The sequence below is a fragment of the Garra rufa genome, chromosome 21, assembly GCF_049309525.1.
Source record: "Garra rufa chromosome 21, GarRuf1.0, whole genome shotgun sequence".
In the NCBI taxonomy this organism is placed as follows: Eukaryota; Metazoa; Chordata; class Actinopteri; order Cypriniformes; family Cyprinidae; genus Garra; species Garra rufa.
In genome coordinates, this window is record NC_133381.1 from 21,467,661 (window position 1) to 21,489,211 (window position 21,551).

The window sequence follows — 21,551 nt, forward strand, 5'->3', positions numbered from 1 at the left end:
CAGTTTAACATTGACTTAATATTAGATTTTATTTACACAACATTATTGGACATCAGTTTAGCATTGACATTAAACGTTGACTTTACATTGAATTTTGGTCACCCGATGTTGCAACCGAAACAACATATCATTGTCTTATGACGCTGTGTGCCTGCTGGGTGCACTTATTAGACTTCAAAATCTTAACAGCCATTCACTGCCATTATAAAGCTTGAAAAAGCCAGGACATTTTTTTTATATAATTCTGTATTCGTCTGAAAGAAAAAAGTCATACACACGTAACATGGTTTGAGGGTAGGGATGCACCGAAACGTCTAGGTTACGAAGGTAACCCTCGTTCCCCGAAGGAGGGAACGGAGACGTTACATTGGGATCTCGCTTGAGAGACCGATCACCTCTGAGCCTTATTAAAAAGGCCAATTGAAAATTGGCGAGTGGACGTGCGCGCCGGCCACGCCTCCGTACATACGGGTATATAAGATGGCTGCGCGCACCACTCAGTCAGGCTTTTGCTGAAGAGCCGGGAGAGCCCGGCGTCAGCGCGACGCCAGGGGCGTGGCAGGGGAATGTAACGTCTCCGTTCCCTCCTTCGGGGAACGAGGGTTACCTTCATAACCTAGACGTTACCCCTTCAGTCGAATCACTTCGACGTTACATTGGGAACTTAGACCCATGGAAAAGGCCACGACCCTGACGCCACGTTACGCACAACGCCACGTGCCGGCAGGTCTTCCCAGACGTGTCCGCAGGCGGTCATTGAACGTAACCTTCCCAACGCCCCGAGGCCCCTTTTTTTTTATAAGGGGGGCCTGCAGGGATGCCAGTTGTACTGAAGCATGGGTTGGGGGGGGGGCAGAGCACATGGAATTTGTGCATGTGGAATGAGAATAATTCAATATATCCATAAGGCTTCTTAGGGATACACGAGGGAAACAGCGGTCTCCTCCGCTGGAAAATATTGGAAAGTATAGCCACAACCTGCGGGGCGAAGGAGACCCAGGCAGGATCACAGCCAAGGACTACTCCGCATCTAGCCCTGACTGCGGGGCATGGAGGACCCAGGTTCGCCGGAGGGAACATTCTGGGAGATAGCGCACGGATCCACGTGGGAATGGCGCAGCAAGCCGACACCAGCCGTCCCCCCGCTCGCCTGAAGTCTTATGTTAAGACACGGGAGGATACGGCCTCTGCGCGGAGGTTGAAGAACCTAGCGAACGTATTAGGTGTCGCCCAGCCCGCAGCTCTACAGATATCTGCTAGTGAGGCGCCATGAGCCAACGCATAGGATGAAGCAGCACTCTTAATGGAGTGGGCATGAACACCTAAGGGGCATGGCTCTCCCTGATATAGATAAGAGAGGGAGATGGCATCTACCACCCAATGAGCCACCTCAGTTTGGGGACAGCATTCCCTTTCTGCTGAACCCCAAAGCAGATAAGCTGCTAGGTGCGTCTGAAGTGCCGAGCGATTTCATTTTCACATAGACACAACATCGCAAGGCTGGGTCTGCCTCCTCCAGGGCAGAGCTTGCAGGTTCACCACCTGACCGCGGAAAGCGTGGTGGGGAACCTTGGGCACAATAGCCGGGCCGGGGTCTCAGGTAGTAACGTGAGAGTCGCCGGGCCCGAATTTCTTGACACACTTTGCTGGCAAGGAAAGCTTGTAGGTCTCCAACCCTCTTAATAGGAGCCAGGGCAGTCAGGAGCGCTGTCTTAATGACAGGACTCGACTGAGGCCCACTGAGCACCTCTGGGGAACCTTAGCTCGTTCAATGGGAGCCAGGGCAGTCAGGAGCGTTTTTCTCGCTCGACTGAGGCCCGAGGCTCCAAGGGAGCGCCCTGAGAAGGCGACGGGGAAGCTTCCCTACAGAGAAAGTTTGTAGGTCTCCTACCCTCTTGATGGAGGCCAGGGCAATCAGGAGCGCTGTCTAAATGACAGGAATTCTAGCTCGACTGAGGCCAGAGGCTCAAATGGAGCGCCCCGCGGCCCCGAAGGGCGACGGGGGGGTCCCAAGAGGGTATGAGGCGCGGTCTGGCACCTCTGAGGGACCTCACGACCAGTGGGTGCTTACCTATTTTGCTTCATCTACTGCATGTGATATGCGGCTAAGCGGCGGCATATATTCCGAGAGTCGAGGGGACAGCCTGCGCTCCAACTCTCCTGCAGGAAGGAAGCACTACTGCAATCGTGTATCTCTGTGCCTCTCAGCGAGAGGAATGCCAGCAGATAGACCTCATCTCAGTGCGTAAGCCAGCCTTTGTCAAGGGAGCTCAGTACCGAGTGATAGTTTGTATCACGGCCTGTGAAAGGCCGGAGAGATCTACGGTGTCAACCCGTGCCCTTACAGGGAGGGACTGCCGCGAGGGGATGGTTACTAAGACCTAAGTCCGGGTGGGCCGTCCTTGCAGCGCAACCAACAGACTTACTCCTCGTCCTCCCTGGACTCGCACAGAATCTGCGCAAGGAGGCTCACTGGGGAAGGGCGTACTTGGGCCCCGGAGGGCAGCTATGTGCCAGAGTTACTCTGGCAATGGGAGGAATCGGGAGGGCGAGCGGATGTGGCTGGGCCTGCCGATATAACTCCGACTAGCTGCGTCACGGGGTGGAGTCGCCATTCTGCAGGTGGGTGGACTGCCGTGGGAACCGGCCGGCTGCACGGTTGAGTTTCCCTGCTTCAAATGAATGGCAAGTAGCAAAATCTGCCACGTCGGACTCCATGGGAGCAGATGGGAGGAGCTGTAAGCCTCTGTTGTACATGGCAACCCAACCCGTGGTAAGCCACGGGCTGACTTGTCGGCAATACTGCGGGAAAACGCCAGTCCGGAGAGAGCCGAGATGCCATGCCCATCATGGGACTCGATCGTGCTGCAGCGGTCTCACATGAAACAGCTTAGCGGCAAGCGGCTAGAGCTGTCATGTGCCCCAGGAGCCTCTGATTTTGAGAGGACCGCTGTATAGTGCCTGATTAGCTCAGGGACTACAGCACTAACTGCGCGCTCTTGGTAGCAAGGCGGGCCGTCTTGTGGACCGAGTCGGGCTCCCGACCGAGGAAAAGGATTCCCTCGGTTGGCCTGAAGGACCAGATGGCGGGGGTGCCGAGGCACCAGGTCCCTGTATTCGCACAACGGAACTCACGAGTGGGCTGGTAAAGCACCAGTCGAAGAGACGGTTGAAGACGCGAATTCCTGTCTGCCGAAGAGGGGACAGGGGAGCTCCCACGGCCTAAGAAGGCAGGAAGGAGAGGGACTAGCCAAATGGAAGCACCTCGCGCTGAGCGCTCGATCCCCGGGGCAGACCGCCGAAGGGGTGTGCGCCGGGGAAGATCGAGACGCGACAGCGGGTGCCCTTCAGGCAGATGGCTGCAACCCAGCCCTGGAGACGGAAACATACTTGTATGTGCGTCGTCGTGAGCATGTGTGCCGACAGCCTAAGAAGGGATCGGAACAGAGCTCCATCCAGGGCGGATGTTAACCCACCACTCTAACTGGACATGTGAAGTCGGGACTCTTATCAAACCCCGACCTCGTCCCGGCTGGAGAGACAGGCTGGATCGTGTCCTTCGCCAGTAGGAACGCGACCTCCGCAGGCAGAACAGAGGCACGCCTGTTTCCGAATAAAGAATGTAAGGGGTACCTGTGAGTCTGGGCGGATGCCTGGAGCCGGGCCGTACCGTCCGTATCAACCAGTGTAGTGGTATCAAGGGAACGTTGACCGGCGTGACCGTGGAGGGGCAGCCTGGGGAAAGACAGGGAAGGAGACAAAACCCAGAAGGATAAACATCCTGGAGAAGTGTCTAACTGCACTAAGCAGTGCTTACCTACTTCCCTGGTTCCCGCGCTGGCGACATCCGGTCCCGAGTCTGGTTCCGAGGAGTGGAAGTGCTGCTCAGGAAGGAAACTCGGGGGCCGGGGCCCCAGAGGTGAGAAAGCTGGGTCTTTCTGTGATTTCAAATGACCGGCTAAGTCCCGCTTCCAGCGGGAGTGCCGACAGAGTAGCTCTCTCCACCTCCGGGGGTGCTCGCATCAGGGACGCTTCGAAGCTCGCCTGCGAGGGTCTTCCGTCGCAGGACCCTGAGAGGCGAGCGGCGTCCCTCTCCCACGGGCGGCTCGACGTCGGCTGCGAGCCTGGATCGTGTGGCTCAGCAGGGGACGGAGCTGCGGGGGGACGCCCTCGGCGACGGGCAGGTGGAGGCGGGGGCCCAGGCGGCGGAATGGTAACTTCGCGGCGGGGCAGAATATGTTGGACGGCCTCCGTCTGCCTCTGGACCGTTGGAGCGCCAGAGGAGACGCCCAGCCCGAACGACGGGGAGGCGTACTGCTCTGGCATCTCGACGGGGTATGCTGATGGGCGGAGGATCACAGGCTTTTGGGGGCCGGCGATACGTTCGACGCCGCTGAGCAAAAACCCTTCACGGTGTCGCCGAATAGGCCGCTCTGGTGAATGGGAGAGTCGAGAAAGCGAACTTTGTCGGCCTCTGCCATCCGGGCCAGAGTCAGCCACAGGTGGCATTCCTGGACCACGCAGGTGGACATCACCTGAAGTCAGTGGCGGCGCGGAGTTCTTCAAGTACCCCCTGGTCAGGACCACTCTCGTGCAGGCCTTAAGGTGCCTGCACCTGGCACTTTTGCAGTGTTGCCATGGCCTGCAGGGCGGGGCAGCGTGTCGGGGGGCGCAGAAAAGGCCCAGCCGATGAGGGCGGAAGAAATTTCACATGCCCTAAAAGGGAGACGCGGAGGGCCCCACCAAGCGGCCGCGCCCGCGGGCAAAGGTGCACCGCGATGGCGCGCCCGACCTGGGGGACCACCACGTACCCCTTGGCTGCCCCGCCATGGAGAGTGGCGAGGGGAGAGGAGCTGGAGTGCGCTTCAATGAATAGGGCGCCATCGATTTTGTCAGCTCCTCATGCACATCCGGTCAGAACGGGACCGGGGGGGAGCGCGGCGCTGCCGCCGGTGCCCCCCCCAGGAACCAGTCGTCCAGCCTAGAAGGATCGGCCGGAGGCCCCTGAGGAACCCTCAAACCGATCCCCCCCGGCTGCCCGGAGAAGCATAGCCGACAGTTCGACATCAACCTCCGGGGGGGCAGCGACCACGGGTGGGCGCCGCGGGAAGAGATGTGTCACCGTCTGACTCTCCCTCTGATGCTGTGACAGACATCTCATCCTCTGCAGGAGCACCGAAGGAGACGCTCAGGCCGCCAGGCGGGGAAGCGTCTGCTGCGGAAACTCAACGGGACCGCGCTGAGATAGAGAGGTCCGCAGGGCTTTTTGAGCCGGCGGAACGCTGTCTATCGTAATTTGAATGTCCCCCCCCGCGCCCCACTGCGGTGGCCGAAGAGCATAGGCGGCTCAACGGCTGACCACGGGAGGGAGGCGGGGGGAGCCAGCTCGCGAACGAGCGGCGGGACTTCAGCGTGGTCATGGTCATGCTTTCACCGCATGAACCATTCATGAGCACCACCCCAGCGTGCTCAAAGCCTAAACACGTGAGGCAGCGCTCATGTCCGTTCGCTGAGGAGAGGAAACTACCACATCCAGAAACGCACGGCCGAAAAGACGTCCTGAAAAGAACGTCTAAAACGGCCGCTAGAAATTGCTCTTTTGTGATCCCGGTTTGCCCAGGGAGGGGCCGCGGGGCAATGCACTCGCCGAGGCTGCTCGCTGGAATGCAAAAAGGCTTTATATGGCCTTTACATGTCGCGCTGGCGGCTGCCAAACAATGCTCTTTCTGTGAAACACTCTTTTAGTTATGGCAGCGCAGCAGCAGGAGGGAGCATGAACTCTGAAGAACTCTTCTCAGCTGTTTAGAGGCTCGACACATCGGCTCTGAAAGCAAAAGTCTGACTGAGTGGTGCGCGCAGCCATCTTATATACCCGTATGTACGGAGGCGTGGCCGGCGCGCACGTCCACTCGCCAATTTTCAATTGGCCTTTTTAATAAGGCTCAGAGGTGATCGGTCTCTCAAGCGAGATCCCAATGTAACGTCGAAGTGATTCGACTGAAGGGGTAATGAAAATTCTTGGCCGAAACCGAAAACCGAAAAAGAGAAAACCAAGGCCGAAAACCGAAACACCGAAATAATTATGCCAATTATTAGTACCATTGCATTTATGGCTATGACTGTGTACTAATCTTACTAAAATCAAGGCATTGTAATTGCATAAATTAATATTAAAGTTTCAAAGAATAAATCAATTATATTCATTTAATCAATTATTATCAATCAAGTATTATATTACTTAAATAACATATACATATATTTTACTGCCTTTGTTTAAATTGTTTAATTGTTTAAATTTTTATAACACATAATCATGTGGATCCATCAGTTCACATTTACAAGTCTACGTGTTTCTCTTCCAGCAGAAGGCGCTTTCAGAATAAGTAGGTAAGCGCTTTCGTGCAGCGCTCATATTTATTCAATGGATAGCCTTTTGAAGTTTCATTGCAATTCTTGTCTTTCAGTCCCCACATTTAAGACAAACTGAAATCATAATTAAGATTTTCTTAATCCCTAATAACACTGCAGTCATCAATGAAAATTAAGAGCTTTATTTCAAGAACGACTTTCAAAAACAAACCTTACACAAAATACGTTTCTTTTTATTTTTTTCCCACCATGTTCGGGGCACAAGAAAAAAAATTAGGGGACTAAAGTAATATCAGCATATGAAGTATAACCGTCTCTCATTGTCTCTGAGAGAATGCACGTCAGATGCTGAAAGCACTGTCAGTTTTTACTTTCACTTTAACATATTGCACAGTTTTCACGTTGCTTGTGTGATATCTATTGGCTCACCTCCATGGTTTAAAACATAAATATTTATAAAAATACAGTATATAGATAATACATATCTTTAAAATATTGCGACGTAACACCAACGTAAAGCCATTGTTTTTCACTCACTGAAAGCTACATCTGTCTGCGCGCAATGCGCCGATCTCTGCTCTCTGCTCTCGTCACTGCACTCACGACTGCAGACACACCCCCTCTGAGGCAACACCGCAGACGTGTTGCCTCAGACAAGCACGTGCAGGCTGCGGTTTCTGTTTGCGTCAATATACTGTTTCGGCCGTGTTGTTTCTGTGATAAAAATCTTTCGGCCGAAAACCGAAAATGCACTTTTGGGCCATTTTCGGCCGAAAATTGTCGGTGGCCGAATATTCGGTGCATCCCTATTTGAGGGTGAGTAAATCATGGGGTAATTTTCATTTTTGGGTGAGCGTTTCCTTTAAAGTAACATTTTACCCAAAAAAGAATACGGTGCATCCGGAAAGTATTCACAGCTCTCCACTTTTTCTACATTTTGTTATGTTACAACCTTATTCAAAAATGGATTAAATTCAGTATTTTCCTCCATATGCTTTAAACAATACTTCATAATGACAATGTGAAAGACGTTTGTTTGAAATCTTTGCAAAACATTCTGTTTTCACTGATCATGCTTGACATGTTTCTACAACTTGATTGGAGTCCACCTGTGGTAAATTCAGTTGATTGGACATAATTTGGAAAGGAACACACCTGTCTATATAAGGTCCCACAGTTAAAAGTCCAAGGAACTGTCTGTAGACCACCGAGACAGGATTGTATTGAGGCACAGATCTGTGGCCAGATGGAAGCCACTCCTCAGTAAAAAGCACATGACAGCCCACCTGGAGATTGCCAAAAGGCACCGTGAGAAACAAAATTCTTTGATCTGATGAAACAAAGAGTGAACTCTTTGGCCTGAATGCCGAGCCTCATGTTTGGAGGAAACCAGGCACCGCTCATCACCTGACCAATATCATCCCTACAGGGAAGCATGGTGGTGGCAGCATCATGCTGTGGGGATGTTTTTCAGTGGCAGGAACTAACTAGTCTAGACTGACTAGAGACTAGTCAGGATTAAGGGGAAGATGAATGCAGCAATGTACAGATACATCCTTGATGAAAACCTGCTCCAGAGTGCAGGTTAAACCAGCAGCCATGCTTCAAAACATACCTAACCAGCATATGCTGGTTTTGTCAACAGGGTGGACCTCAGACTGGGGCGATGATTCATCTTTGAACAGAACATAGACCCTAAGCACACAGGCAAGATAACAAAAGAGTGGCTACAGGACAACTCTGTGAATGTCTGTTCCCCATACAAACTGATAGAGCTTGAGAGGTACTGCAAAGAAGAATGGCAGAAACTGCCCAAGAATAGGTGTGCTAAGCATGTAGCATCATACTCAAACAGACTTGAGGCTCTAATTGGTACTAAAGGTGATTCAACGGAGCATTGAGTAAAGGCTGTGAATACTTATGTAAATGTGATTTTCTTCGTTTTTTTAATTTTTAATAAATTTGCAAAGATTTCAAACAAACTTCTTTCATGTTGTCATTATGCTGTACTGTTTGTAGAATTTTGAGGAAAATTATGAATTTAATCAATTTTGGACTAAGGCTGTAACATAAAATGTGGATACTGGATGCACTGTACCTATTTTCTGTCTTTTGTGAAACCTGAAAGGAGATTTTATAAAGAATGTCTGAGCAGCTCTTTTTCTCTGAACAAAAGTGATAATGATATACTGTACTTATTCCCTTAAACGGATAGTTAACCTGAAATCAACTTTTTGTCGCCATTTTGACGCCATTTACTGATTCAAAACTGTATGACTTTCTTTTTTGGAACTAGTAGTAAATCAGAGAGTTTACATTAAAATGCATAATAAGTCTGTGTTTCTTCGCATTATGTGTCATTGCAGGGTTCTTCCTGTCTGAGGTGGGGCTCAACAAGTGTGAAGTGTGTGAATGTCACTCGGTCGGAGCGGTGGGGCAGGTGTGTGCTGCCCACTCAGGGCAGTGTGTGTGTGCTCACCCATCACTGACCGGTCGCAGTTGCGACCAGTGCCAGGATCTCTTCTTTGGCTTCGATCCAAGTGTTGGCAGGTCAGTGCTATAGTCTAACACCTTTATCTCGGTCATGTTCGAGAAAGACGTTTTCATTTATTACCATGCAGCGAGATATATCTTCAAGTAAAAAAGACCAGTGTAAATCACCATCGAAAATTACTCCAGACCTCCCTCCCGTCACCGAGACTGAACACTAGTGAATAAAGCCCATTTAGAAAATCATGCACATCACTTTTCATAGCGATTTGAGCCAGTTAGCTGCTTACTGGCCCACGGGTTCAGACAGAGCCAGCAAAGGTCAAATTAGCCATTAAAGTCTCCCGCCTCTAAACGAGGCTGCATTTTAATACTCTCTGCATAGTTGATTTGTTGGATACATCAATTAGGTTGTAAATACATCATATGTTAGCTGTCTTAATGATATACTCCAAAGCAGCTCCCCAGCTTGAACATATGGCCTAAGTTGGGGATGGAAAACTTGGCATTCTCGGGACTCAGTGGATTGGAAAATTATTTTTCTTCCTCCTTTTTTTCGTTTTCTACACACGGCAGATTTTCTTTTGATGATTTTTGTGTTTAAGTCTTGGTTTGGTTGAAGTCTCATTGAATGACCTTCCTGAAGGCTTGCAAGAGATATTAAACTACTCCAGCCACGCTGGGTGAATAAAAGGAACAGTGGGGGACATCGTCAGCGCTTCCCATATCAACCATCGTTTACCTTTTAAGCATTTCCCCCCTCAAAATAAAAAATATGATGTTGGGATGCACAGTAGGCAGGGAGAACATTAATTGTTGGCTGGTGAGATGCAAATAGCATGAGCGCGTGTTTTCAATGCATCAACAACAGGGCTACCGGACATCACAAATTGTTAATCCATACGAGTCGTGACAGATCACTGCATACGCAATCCATCCAGCTGCACTCGTTCGCCCGGTAAGGATGAAAAATGAACTATTTAAACTGATTAGAGGGGAAGCTTGAACTGCATCAGGAGATCCTACACAATAAAGATTTCTTTATCTAAATATTATAAACTCATTTGTCTGCCCCAGAATCAATAAGACGATGCATCTTATTTTGTTTTCTTATATTGGGTCGTTCGCTGCGGACCACCTAATAGAGGTAGTTAAAAACCCACAATATGGTTAGGGAAGATTAGCCATCACAGCAAATGACAGTGGTGCTTGGCTAATCATTTAACCTTGGAAGAAAAAAGCAAGTTTTATTTTACAGAATTGTAGGTCATATTCATATCTGTTGCCAGTCAAACTTGCTAATTCCTCGCCTGCAAACTTTCCAGCTCTGTTTGCAACACCTGTTCTAGACATTGAGGTGCAATCTGGAGTCATTTACTTGGATAGCTGCAAGCTATTGATATATTTCAAATATGGAAAATGTAAGCATGTGGAACTTAGCAATATTGGTACTTTGATACCTCAATTGGCTTCATTTTGCATGACGAAGAGAAAAAAAAAGTTCACTGTCTCATTCCGAGGAGTCAAGGTCGAACCACATTGGGAAACGGGTGGCTTAGCCCAAAACGCCCCTCTAGTTGACAGAACAAATTTTCAGCTCATTAAGAGTCTGTGGCTTTTATCAGCTGCTTTCGAGGGTGTCAGGCGTTTGGCCCCCACATCACCCGCTGCTGGCCCCTCAGGGCCTTTCCTCCTCCATCCCCTACACCCCTCCCAGAAGTGTCACTGACAGGTGCATCTGTGAATGCTTCCATTTAGTCAAAGTGTCCCCCCTCCACTTTCCTCACAGTAACACACGCACTTTTTGCAACTCTTGGTATTTTAGCCAGTCGAAAAAAAAAAATTTCACAGTTTTTTGTAAACAGAACCGGACTTGTTACTTCTGGTTAATTACCTGATTTCATGTCCTCTACAGACATGGACAATGTCACAAGAAGTGATACTGTTTTTATCTTATGAAAATGGTTTTTGTGTCTCTTGTGATCTCTATGTGTCTAGGTGTGAGCCGTGTGGATGTGATCCTGTCGGGGGATTCAATGGCACGTGCCACCCCCAGACGGGACAGTGTTTGTGCAAATCGTATGTGACTGGAGATAAATGTGACATCTGTGTGGAGGGAGCAAGTCACATGGATCCAAACAACTACCTGGGCTGCAGTAAAGGTCTGAATCAACATATACTTTAAATATGTATTAATTGCAACATCTTGTATATGTTTTGTATATGAATTAGCTTTTCTTTTTATTACAGCATTTCAGTTTTTGTTTAACTTGTATTTTTTTTAACTATCATTTTTATTTTATAAAAAAAAATCATTAAAATTCATTAAAAGTACTTCAATAATAATAATTTATTACTTACTACCTAAATAATGTATTACCTAAAAACTAATACTTATTACCTAAAATGTATTACTTATTACTTAAACATAAGTTTATTTTAGTTAAAGGAGTAGTTCACTTTCAGAACAAAATTTTACAGATAATGTACTCACCCCCTTGTCATCCAAGATGTTCATGTCTTTCTTTCTTCAGTCGTAAGGAAATTATGTTTTTTGAGGAAAACATTTCAGAATTTCTCTCCATATAATGGACTTCTATGGTGCCCCCGAGTTTGAACTTCCAAAAAGCAGCTTCAAATGGCTCTAAACAATCACAGCCGAGGAAAGAAGGGTCTTATCTAGCAAAACGATCGGTTATTTTCTAAAATAAATTACAATATACTTTTTAACCTCAAATGCTCGTCTTGTCTAGCTCTGTGTGTACCCTGTGTAGAGATTAAAAAGTATATAAGTTGTAAATGTTTTCAGAAAATAACCCTTATTCCTCGGCTGGGATGATTTAGAACCCATTGAAGCTGCATTTAAACTGCATTTTGGAAGTTCAAACTCGGGGGCACCATAGAAGTCCATTATATAGAGAGAGAATCCTGAAATGTTTTTCTCAAAAAACATCATTTCTTTACGACTGAAGAAAGAAAGGCATGAACATCTTGGATGACAAGGGGGTGAGTACATTATCTGTAAATTTTTGTTCTAAAAGTGTACTCCTTTAACTTGTTTGCCAAGGCAATCCAAGATGTTCATATCGTTCTTCAGTCGAAAAGAAATATATGGAGGTTTTCCTCCATATAGTGGACTTTAATGGTGGCCAACGGGTTAAAGTTCAAAATTACAGTTTCAGTGTAGCTTCAGAGGGCTCTACACGATCCCAACAAAGAATAAGGGTCTTATCTAGCTAAACAATCTGTCATTTTCTAAGAAAAATACAAATTTATATACTTTTTAACCACAAATGCTCATCTCGCACTAGCTCGACTTTACGCAATTATGTAATCATGCGTGACGTAGGTGGAAGTACTGACCCAGTAAAAAAGGTAAAACAATGATGTCAGGCAGTTTTAAAGTTGGAGGAGAAAATGTTTTTCACATCACAGAGCTAGAGCAAGAAGGGCGTTTGTGGCTAAAAAGTATATACTTTTTTTTTTTAGGAAAATGACAGATTGTTTCGCTAGATAAGACCCTTATTCCCCGTCTGGGACTGTGTAGAGCCCTGTAAAGTTGCATTAAAACTGCAATTTAGACCTTTAAGGTGTTGCACACTGCTGAAGTCCACTATATGGAGAAAATGGAATGTTTTCCTCAAAAAACTCAATTTCTTTGCGACTGAAGCAAGAAAGAAAATTTTCATTCTGGAAGAGGACTTCTCCTTTCACAAAAACAACACTAATTAATAAGCAAAAGCAAAAAAAAAAAAAAGAGAAAGAAAATAACTAGTTTTAATAATTTCACTTGAGCTAACAGCACAATACTGCACAAAGCATTATGATACATAGAGCAATACAAATACATTTAAATGACACTGAACTATTTTTATTGATACGTTTCTATATTAAATAACATACACATTTATTTCTAAACAGCCTGATACCATAGTATCAAAATTAAAACCTATTGTGTAATAAAAGAACAAGCCCTTTGATGCATCCCAGCCTTTGGTTTCAGTAGAAAGCATTTTAACATAGAAAAGAAAAATCAAAGCATTCATCATTTTAAGGAGCTTTATTTGAATGCTTTAAAAGTTAAATATTAAAATCCTTTGGCTCAAAAACAGGAAAATGCCTCTTATAGATCACATCACAGAGTTTCTTTATTGTAGTGCTGTAATTTAAATGCAGATTTCCCCAATATAGTCAAATTGCTTTGTAAGTTTAATGCAAGAGAGGCATGCCTAAGGTCAGAACTCACTGCCGTCACTCAATTGCTGTGGTATTTACGTTAGACTGTGGAATTTATTACATACTTTATTCAAAATACTTGCCCAGGAGCTGACACTCAAATTTAATCATGTTGCATCCTTATGTTTTAGCTGAACATTTTTATTTAATATAGATATATATCTCTCTCATGATCTAATGCCATTCCTGGGTGCATATCTACATTAAAAACATTCAGCTTGTGTTCTGTAAGGTGACCTGTTTATGGGTCTGTATGTGTTTAGAGCATACAGCACTTAACCTCACGGAGACTCTTAAAGCCCTAATGTGCCCTTCCAGTACAGTGTTTTTATTAAGTTAGCATTTTTTACATTTAACAAATGATTGTTGCTCTAGTATATTCTTAGTCCATTTTCCTTGTTAGCTAGTCGTTTTTGTGTTTTAACCTTGTGTCTGCCATCTCTTTAGTTCTGTTTCACAATGCAGATTTATCACCAATATGTATTAGCTTATACTCTCCCACTCCCATTCAGATCCCCAACAGCAGCCTCCTCCCCTCGGCCGGGTTCTGAACTCTACGGCTATAGAGTTGAGCTGGAGAGCCCCAGACTCCCCCAACAGCAATGAACTGGTGTACACACTGCTTCGAGACTCAGAGATCATCCACATCAGCCACAGCCAGCACCCATTCGGTTAGTGTTTATGGTGCTGCCATAATGCCTTTGTTCGAGTGTTTAAAATATGATTGTGCTCTGGAATTAAATGGCACAATTGATGTAATAATATTGATAGATTTAAATAATATCAGACAAAAGACTCTCATGATTGTGTTAATTTGACCTTTTTATGACAGGGAAAAATTAGTTCAAGTTGCAAAATGTTATATGGTGCAACTCCTCAAAAAGATAAATATTTTTATAAATTATTAATTAATATTTGTAAAAAAAATGTTTAGTTACATTTATAGGGAATAGAGAATAGTATTTGTGTGCAAAAACAATTATCATTTTTTGGGGGAACTATCCTATCTAATTTTTTTAAATATGACTAATATGTGTACACTCATACTCAAAGTGTGGGGAAAAATATGTTACTACTTCTTATTGTTACTTCTTCTTATTATTTGATAACACCTCATACGATTTAAAAATATCATTAAATTAAATATAAAAATATATTCAAATATAAACATTTGAAAAACAAGTTTTTCAAACCAATACAACAATAAATAATATGAATACAAATAGTAAATTTCTAAGAACATGTCACGTGCATAAAAAGGCGATTTTTTTTTTAATTGTGAACACTCATACACTTTTGTTCAAAAGTTTGTGATTTTAATTAAAATAATATATTGATTTATTCAACAAGAATGGATTAAATCCAGAAGTCATTTATAACATTACAGAACACTTCTGTTACTAATAGTTGCTGCTCATTTAAAATATTCATCAGAGAATCCTATAAAAATGTCTCACGGTTTACAAAATATTAAGCAACAACTTTTTTTCAACATAAAAAAATGTTTCTTGAGCATCAAATCAGGCTATTACAATAAAACATATTAAAATAGAAAAAATGTAATAATATTTCACAATACCATATTTTTACCGCATTTTTGATCATATAAATGCAGTTTTGGTGAGCATAAGAGACTTTTTTTAACATTATTGATAAAGTGATAAAGTTAACCCAAAAATGAAAATTCTGTCAACTACAGGCACATCTCAATAAATTAGTATGTTGTGGAAAGTTAATTTATTTCAGTAATTCAACTCAAATTGTGAAACTTGTGTATTAAATAAATTAAATGCATATAGACTGGAGTAGTTTAAGTCTTTGGTTCTTTTAATTGTGATGATTTGGCTTACATTTAACAAAAACCCACCAATTCACTATTTCAACAAATTAGAATACTTCATAAGACCAATTTAAAAAAAAACATTTTTGCCTCTGACATTGTCTGTGGTCCAGAAGTGGCCTAACAAGACGAATACGACAACTGTAGCCAAATTCCTTGACACATCTGTGTGTGGTGGCTCTTGATGCCTTGACCCCAGCCTCAGTCCATTCCTTGTGAAGTTCACCCAAAATCTTAAATTGATTTTGCTTGACAAGCCTCTCAAGGCTGCAGTTCTCTTGGTTGGTTGTGCATCTTTTTCTTCCACACTTTTTCCTTCCACTCAACTTTCTGTTAACATGCTTGGATACAGCACTCTGTGAACAGCCAGCTTCTTTGGCAATGAATGTTTGTGGCTTACCCTCCTTGTAAAGGGTGTCAATGATTGTCTTCTGGACAACTGTCAAATCAGCAGTCTTCCCCATGATTGTGTAGCCTAGTGAACCAAACTGAACCAAACATTTTGAAGGCTCAGGAAACCTTTGTAGGTGTTGATTAGTTGATTAGCTGATTGGCATGTCACCATATTCATTGTTGAGATTTGGTGGGTTTTTGTTAAATGTGAGCCAAATCATCACAATTAAAAGAACCAAAGACTTAAACTACTTCAGTCTGTGTGCAATGAATTTAGTAATTTTTTGGGTGAACTATCCCTTTAATTAATTGCCAATTAACATATTGTCATCAATACCACAGTTTGTTTGACAGCTTTCTTTTCTTTTCTTTTCAATACAGGAACTATGTATTACACAGATGTTGATTTGTCTCCTTACACGGCATACTCTTACCAGCTCATCACCAGTAACATCCGTGCTAACACCAGCAGTGCCACGGTCAGCTTACGCACCCTGTCTGCTGTACCTGAGCAAGAGGAGCTTCAATTAACTCTTGTGGGTCGAGCCAAGCCCACCAGTGCCTCCTTTAACTGGACAGATCCCTTGAACACCACTGGTCCAGTGGACAGCTATACCTTGAGTTCAATACATGATCTGACCGGAGAAGAGAGGATCCACTACACGGGACTTCAAACAGAAGCTACTGCTGAGGAACTGCAACCCTTCACTCGATACAACTTCAGTCTGCAGGCTTGCACTAACGGAGGCTGCACTCGCAGCGAGAGTTTGATCATACTTACTGCTCAGATACCTCCTCAGCAGCAGCCTGCACCCACAGTCACAACCTTAGGGTCCTCTCAACTAAAAGTGGACTGGGAACCACCAGTGTTACCCAATGGTATTGACACTTAAAGTATTTTTCACTATTTTAGATCATTTTTGAAAGGGGCAGTTTGAAAAATAGGCAGCACACATTAAGATGTATATGTGACCCTGGGCCACAAAACCAGTCGTAAGTAGCACAGTTGGCTATTTGTAGCAATGGCCAAAAATACATTATATGGGTCAAAATGATTTTTCTTTTATTCAAGGATATTAAGTAAAGATCATGTTCCATGAAGATATTTAGTTTATTTCCTACTGTATATATATCAAAACTTACTTTTTGATTAGGAATATGCATTGCAAAGAACTTCATTTGGACAACTTCAAAGGCGATTTTTCTCAATATTTAGATTTTTTTGCACCCTCAGATTCTAGATTTTCAAATAGTTGTATCTTGGCCAAATATTGCCCTATCCTAACAAACCATACATCAACGGAAGGCTTATTTCAGCTTTCATGATATATAAATCTAAATGTATAAATCTATTAAAAAAATTACCTTTGTGACTGGTTTTGTGGTCCAGGGTCACATATATGCCAGTGGTTCTCAAACTTTTTTGACTTGAAGGCCCCCATTATCTAACACAATATCTGTGGGCCCCTCATATATAGTAAGCAAAATTTACTTTTACATGGTGTTTGCATATAAATGTGTCTTAGCAGTGTGTGGACACGACCACCCTACAATGATAAAAATGTTTTCACTCCTTTTTTTAATTGCCTAAAAACCTAAACAGTCTCAATTATGAAGCCGTTTTGATTTTCTGAGCAGTGTGACGTCATATTGCTCAAGTCCTGTCCATGACTGCTGATGGACTGTCCTGTATTAGCATATTTCCACCCTCAGCTAGTTGTACGCTGTCTGAAATTTTTTCCGTGTTCAAGCATCTATAGTGATAACAATGTCTTGTAAGCAATGCAGGTGTTTTGTAGTTGGATGTAAAAGTGAACATAAGAGTCTTCATTTTCTCCCAACATGAGAGCCACTGAGAACACAGTGGATTAGTTTAGTTTTTGATAGTAATGCATCACTGTTTTACATTTTAATTAAATCATTTTAAGTCATTCTGTGGCTCCCTTGTTTGATGAGGCCCCCCAGTGGGCCCCAACCTCCTGCTTGAGAACCACTGGAGTATACAAACCATTTCGAATATTCATAGGGTACATGTTCTTGTTGTTAAAATGATCACTTCTCCTGATTTTTAATTTTTTTTTTTTTGTATCAATTTTTGTCTTCCACCAAACCTAATATGCTTAAAGAAATTAAATAAATTACAATAATTAGCTTTCGACTGCCTAACCTCGCACTGATACAGTACTAGATGTTAAACTTGTTGAAAGTAATGTTGTCTTCTTCATTTAAATATTCAGATCAGTCCCCAAATTTCATTCTCCTTTTTTTATTTAGAGGGAGTAGTGATTTTGTTAGGCATGATTTTATTTAACAGTGATTCTTAAATGCATAGAGCAGAGCTGAAATGCTCTTCCACTCAGCTTCCTTTTTAGCCGTCTCCAGCTACATCATTACAATAATGAGAAATACTATTATAGAGATGCCATTTGATCTCAGCCGGGATGAAAATTAATTCCTTACGAACTTTAATCTACAACCAAGAGGCTTGATTAAGGCTCAGCCCATGCTTCATTTCGCAATATAAACTGATGGGACTGCGCGCCGCAAAGAAACATTTCACATTTAAAACAGTTGATTGCTGCATACAATTATGTATTGTGCCTCGCGCCATTGAAAGCGTTGCAAAATAGCCCTCTGTATATCAATGACTTTTAATGCCAGTTATCATGCTTTTTGCCAAATTAGCTCATTAACATGGACCATTATAAAGTGCCCTTAGAGGATTCTCTCAATGAATTTCCTCTCCGTTTAATTGTGTCTATCTGATTCTCTCTGTCTGCCTCTCTTTTCGACATAATTTCATGCAGCAGCTGTAATTGTGTATTGTCAATGGCCAGTCTTACATCTCAATATCATCTGCTTCTGTCTGAGGCATAATAAGGGATTGTGAAACATTGTATGTTCATGCATCTCTTTCTTTCTCTCTCCAGGTATAATTATCAGGTATGAGCTTTTTATGCAGCTGTTAAATGAGTCGCAGAGAAACGCCACCAGTTACGGTCCAGAGCAAAGGGTTTTCCTCAGTAGTGGCTGGCTGAACCCAAGGCCATCGATGAGTTCAGCCAATGAGAATGCTCTAACCCCACCTGAGAGCAGTACGGTTGTGTCCAATCTTGAACCCTTTTCCACCTACCACTTCAGAGTGCTCACGGTTAACATGGCTGGCAGTACCCTGTCAGAGTGGGCCATAGGGCGAACGGCAGAAGGAGGTCAGTCGAACGCCATCTAAATTTGTTTTTTACTAAACTATGGTGATTATAACTATAAAATGATATGAAACTGTGTATTAAATTTTGGTTGGGGATGGCTCGTTTCATTTTGTTTTATATCCGAAGAGATTATGAAACAAATTATCTTGATCAACACTCAAAACACTTTGAAATAAACAAGTATTACATTTCATAGGCCACAAACGCCGCTCCGTTCCGCAGAGAAAATCCGGTATCTTCGGTCTTTATTTAGATGGGAGCCCTGGAGAATTGATTTTGAGGAGATGCTTATTAAGCAGAGAAAGAATCGGTGGCTCGTGTTACAGCATAGAATGACAGTTCCTGAAAAACAGATACTGGGAATTAGCATAAACATGTGAGGGATTGTTTATGTGGGATAAATTTTCACTGCAAGTGCTTCACAGGAAAGAGCCCATCCAGGCTTTCTACTTTATTTAAAAAGAAGACAGCTGAAGTTTCATTTAGTGTTTCTGTCAACTTCCTCTCTATATTTTGACACTTAGTGGGAGGTATACTTTACTTTTTTATTTCTTGCCATGTTTTTGTTTGACGTGTTGCTCTTGAGTTAGCGGTTTTCCTTGTCAAAGGTTGTGTTAAGTGGACAACCCAACAGCTGTTTAAAATAAACCAGGTTTAAACAGTGTAGAGCATTTTCCAGTATTTATGAGTTAATTTTATTTACATTATTTTTGACTATATATAGACTTTATACAGTTGAGTCAAAAGTTCACATCACCCTTTCAGAATCTGCAAAATGTTAATTATTTTACCAAAATAAGAGGGATCTTACAAAATTATTTATTTAGTACTGACCTGAACAAGATATTTCACGTAAAAGATGTTTACATATAGTCCACAAGAGAAAATAATAGTTGAATTTATAAAAAAATGGCCCTGTTCAAACATTTACTTCCCATTGATTTTTAATACTGTGTTCTTACCTGAATGATCCACAGCTGTGTTTTTTTTTTTGTTTAGTGATAGTTGTTCATGAGCCCCTTGTTTATCCTGAACAGTTAAACTGCCTGCTGTTCTTTGGAAAAATACTTCAGGTCACACAAATTTGTTTTTCCAGCATTTTTGTGTATTTTTGTGTATTTATTACCCTTTCCAACAATGACTATATGATTTTGAGATCCATCTTTTCACACCGAGGACAACCGAGGGACTCATATGCAACTACTACAGATGCTTCAAATGCTCACTGATGCTCCAGAAGGAAAAAACATGTATTAAGAGCCAGGGGGTGAAAACTTTTTAACAGAATGGAGATGTGTACATTTTTCATACTTTGCCTAAATATCTTTTTTTTTTTTCGCGTTTTTCACATGCTGCCTTCAGAGGCTACGAAAGATAGTTACATGTTTCCCAGAAGACAGTTAAATTTACCCTGATCTTCAAATTCGAAAAGTTTTAACCCCCAGCTCTTAATGCATATTTTCTTCTTCTGGAATATCAGTAAGCGTTTGGGCCTTCTATAGTAGTTGCAAATGAATCCCTCAGTTGTCAGTGTGAAAAGATAGATCTCAAAATCATTCAGTCATTGTTGGAAAGGATTCAAATACACAAAAATGGTTGAAAAACCAAAGAATTTGTGGGACCTGAAGGAATTTTTCTGAAGAACAGCAGGCAGTTTAACTGTTCAGGACAAACAAAGGACTCATGAACAAGTATCAATAAACAAAAAAACAGCTGTGGATCATTTAGGTAACTAACTTTTGGACGGGGTGATTTTTATCAATTCAACGATTATTTTGTTTTTAATATATTATTTTGTTAAAATAACATTTTGCAGATTCTGAAAGGGGGATGTAAACTTTTGACCTCGACTGTATACAGTCTTTGTTACTTGGTTTATGCTTAAAATAGTGAATAAATAGTGTACATTTTCATCTCAAATACATTCATTTGCCGGACAACAAGACAAAAATGCTGATTAAGGAGAGGTTTTATTGTTTTGATGAATTATTTGTGCTGCTCCACAGTGCCAGAGTACATGCCCTCTCCTCACGTGTCCCCGGTGTCCTCGTCCTCACTCAGAGTGAGCTGGGAGACGCCACAGGACAAAGACGTCAGGGGCGAAGTGACTGAGTACAGAGTCAACCTTCAGCAAGAACAAATGTCCAACCCATACGCTCCACCTATAGTAACACAGGTATCCATTTCAGCACATTCAACTTTTTTTTTTCTTGATAGAAAAGGGCCACTGCCAGAATATTCTGATGTGTTGGCATACAGCTTTGAAGCTTCTGTGGCTATATTGTCTTGTACTTTGCTTCATGCATCACACAGAACCCTTCCTATTGCTCCAGTTTTCTCCTCCTTTCATTGATGTATTGCTGTATTGATAAAGGAAGCTGGTAGTTTTAGTTGAAGTGAAAAAAAGCTATTTTTGTCCCCAGTAACCTTCATTCTAGTCCAGTTTTATATTTCCATAGCTTGTGCCTTGTGTCCCAGTATGCATGTGGCGTGGGCTGAACTGTCCAAAAAGGTCTCCTCTATTACTCATGTGAATCTTTGTGTTTCTTTTTCTTCGTTCGGGTAGCAAACCTTTAAAGGTTAAAGTAGCCCCGTCTCCCGCATGTTAGTCTGTATTTAAAGCACTGTTTTCCATATCAGGATCACCTTTCCTGTCTTCGTGGTTGAAATGTTTCAAGGATTTTTTTTGAGATTACTTTTCCTGAACAATCCTCCTTTTAATTGGATTTCATTATCTTAGATTTTAATTAGTTTGATAAGTGTATGTTAGCATTGGTGATGTTTTCAATCAGTAACCTGCAGATATGAACGTTTTTAATAAATATGTCAGGTCAGGCAGGTATCGAAAGCTCTGAAGGTGTGATCTGTGCAGTGCGTGTATACGTGTGTACTTCTTATGAGCGGTTGTATGAACTCCTATTGGCATGATCAGTTGCTATTATTTTAGGAATTGGGAAATCAGAGGAAATAATCAAAAGTGCCGTTCTAAATTGTTACCATGAACAATTGGGAAA

At 43.0% G+C, this 21,551-nt stretch overlaps 1 protein-coding gene across 1 annotated transcript in view; it reads left to right on the top strand.

Moving 5' to 3' along the window:
- The window catches only part of ush2a (Usher syndrome 2A (autosomal recessive, mild)), a 356,033-nt gene that overhangs the window by 67,176 nt on the left and 267,306 nt on the right, over window positions 1-21,551 (top strand). The window contains exons 13-18 of the mRNA XM_073826569.1: window positions 8,736-8,919; window positions 10,858-11,021; window positions 13,608-13,766; window positions 15,710-16,207; window positions 18,259-18,537; window positions 20,544-20,713. Coding sequence (XP_073682670.1) covers window positions 8,736-8,919; window positions 10,858-11,021; window positions 13,608-13,766; window positions 15,710-16,207; window positions 18,259-18,537; window positions 20,544-20,713 — 1,454 coding nt within the window. The remainder of the gene's footprint in view (window positions 1-8,735; window positions 8,920-10,857; window positions 11,022-13,607; window positions 13,767-15,709; window positions 16,208-18,258; window positions 18,538-20,543; window positions 20,714-21,551) is intronic.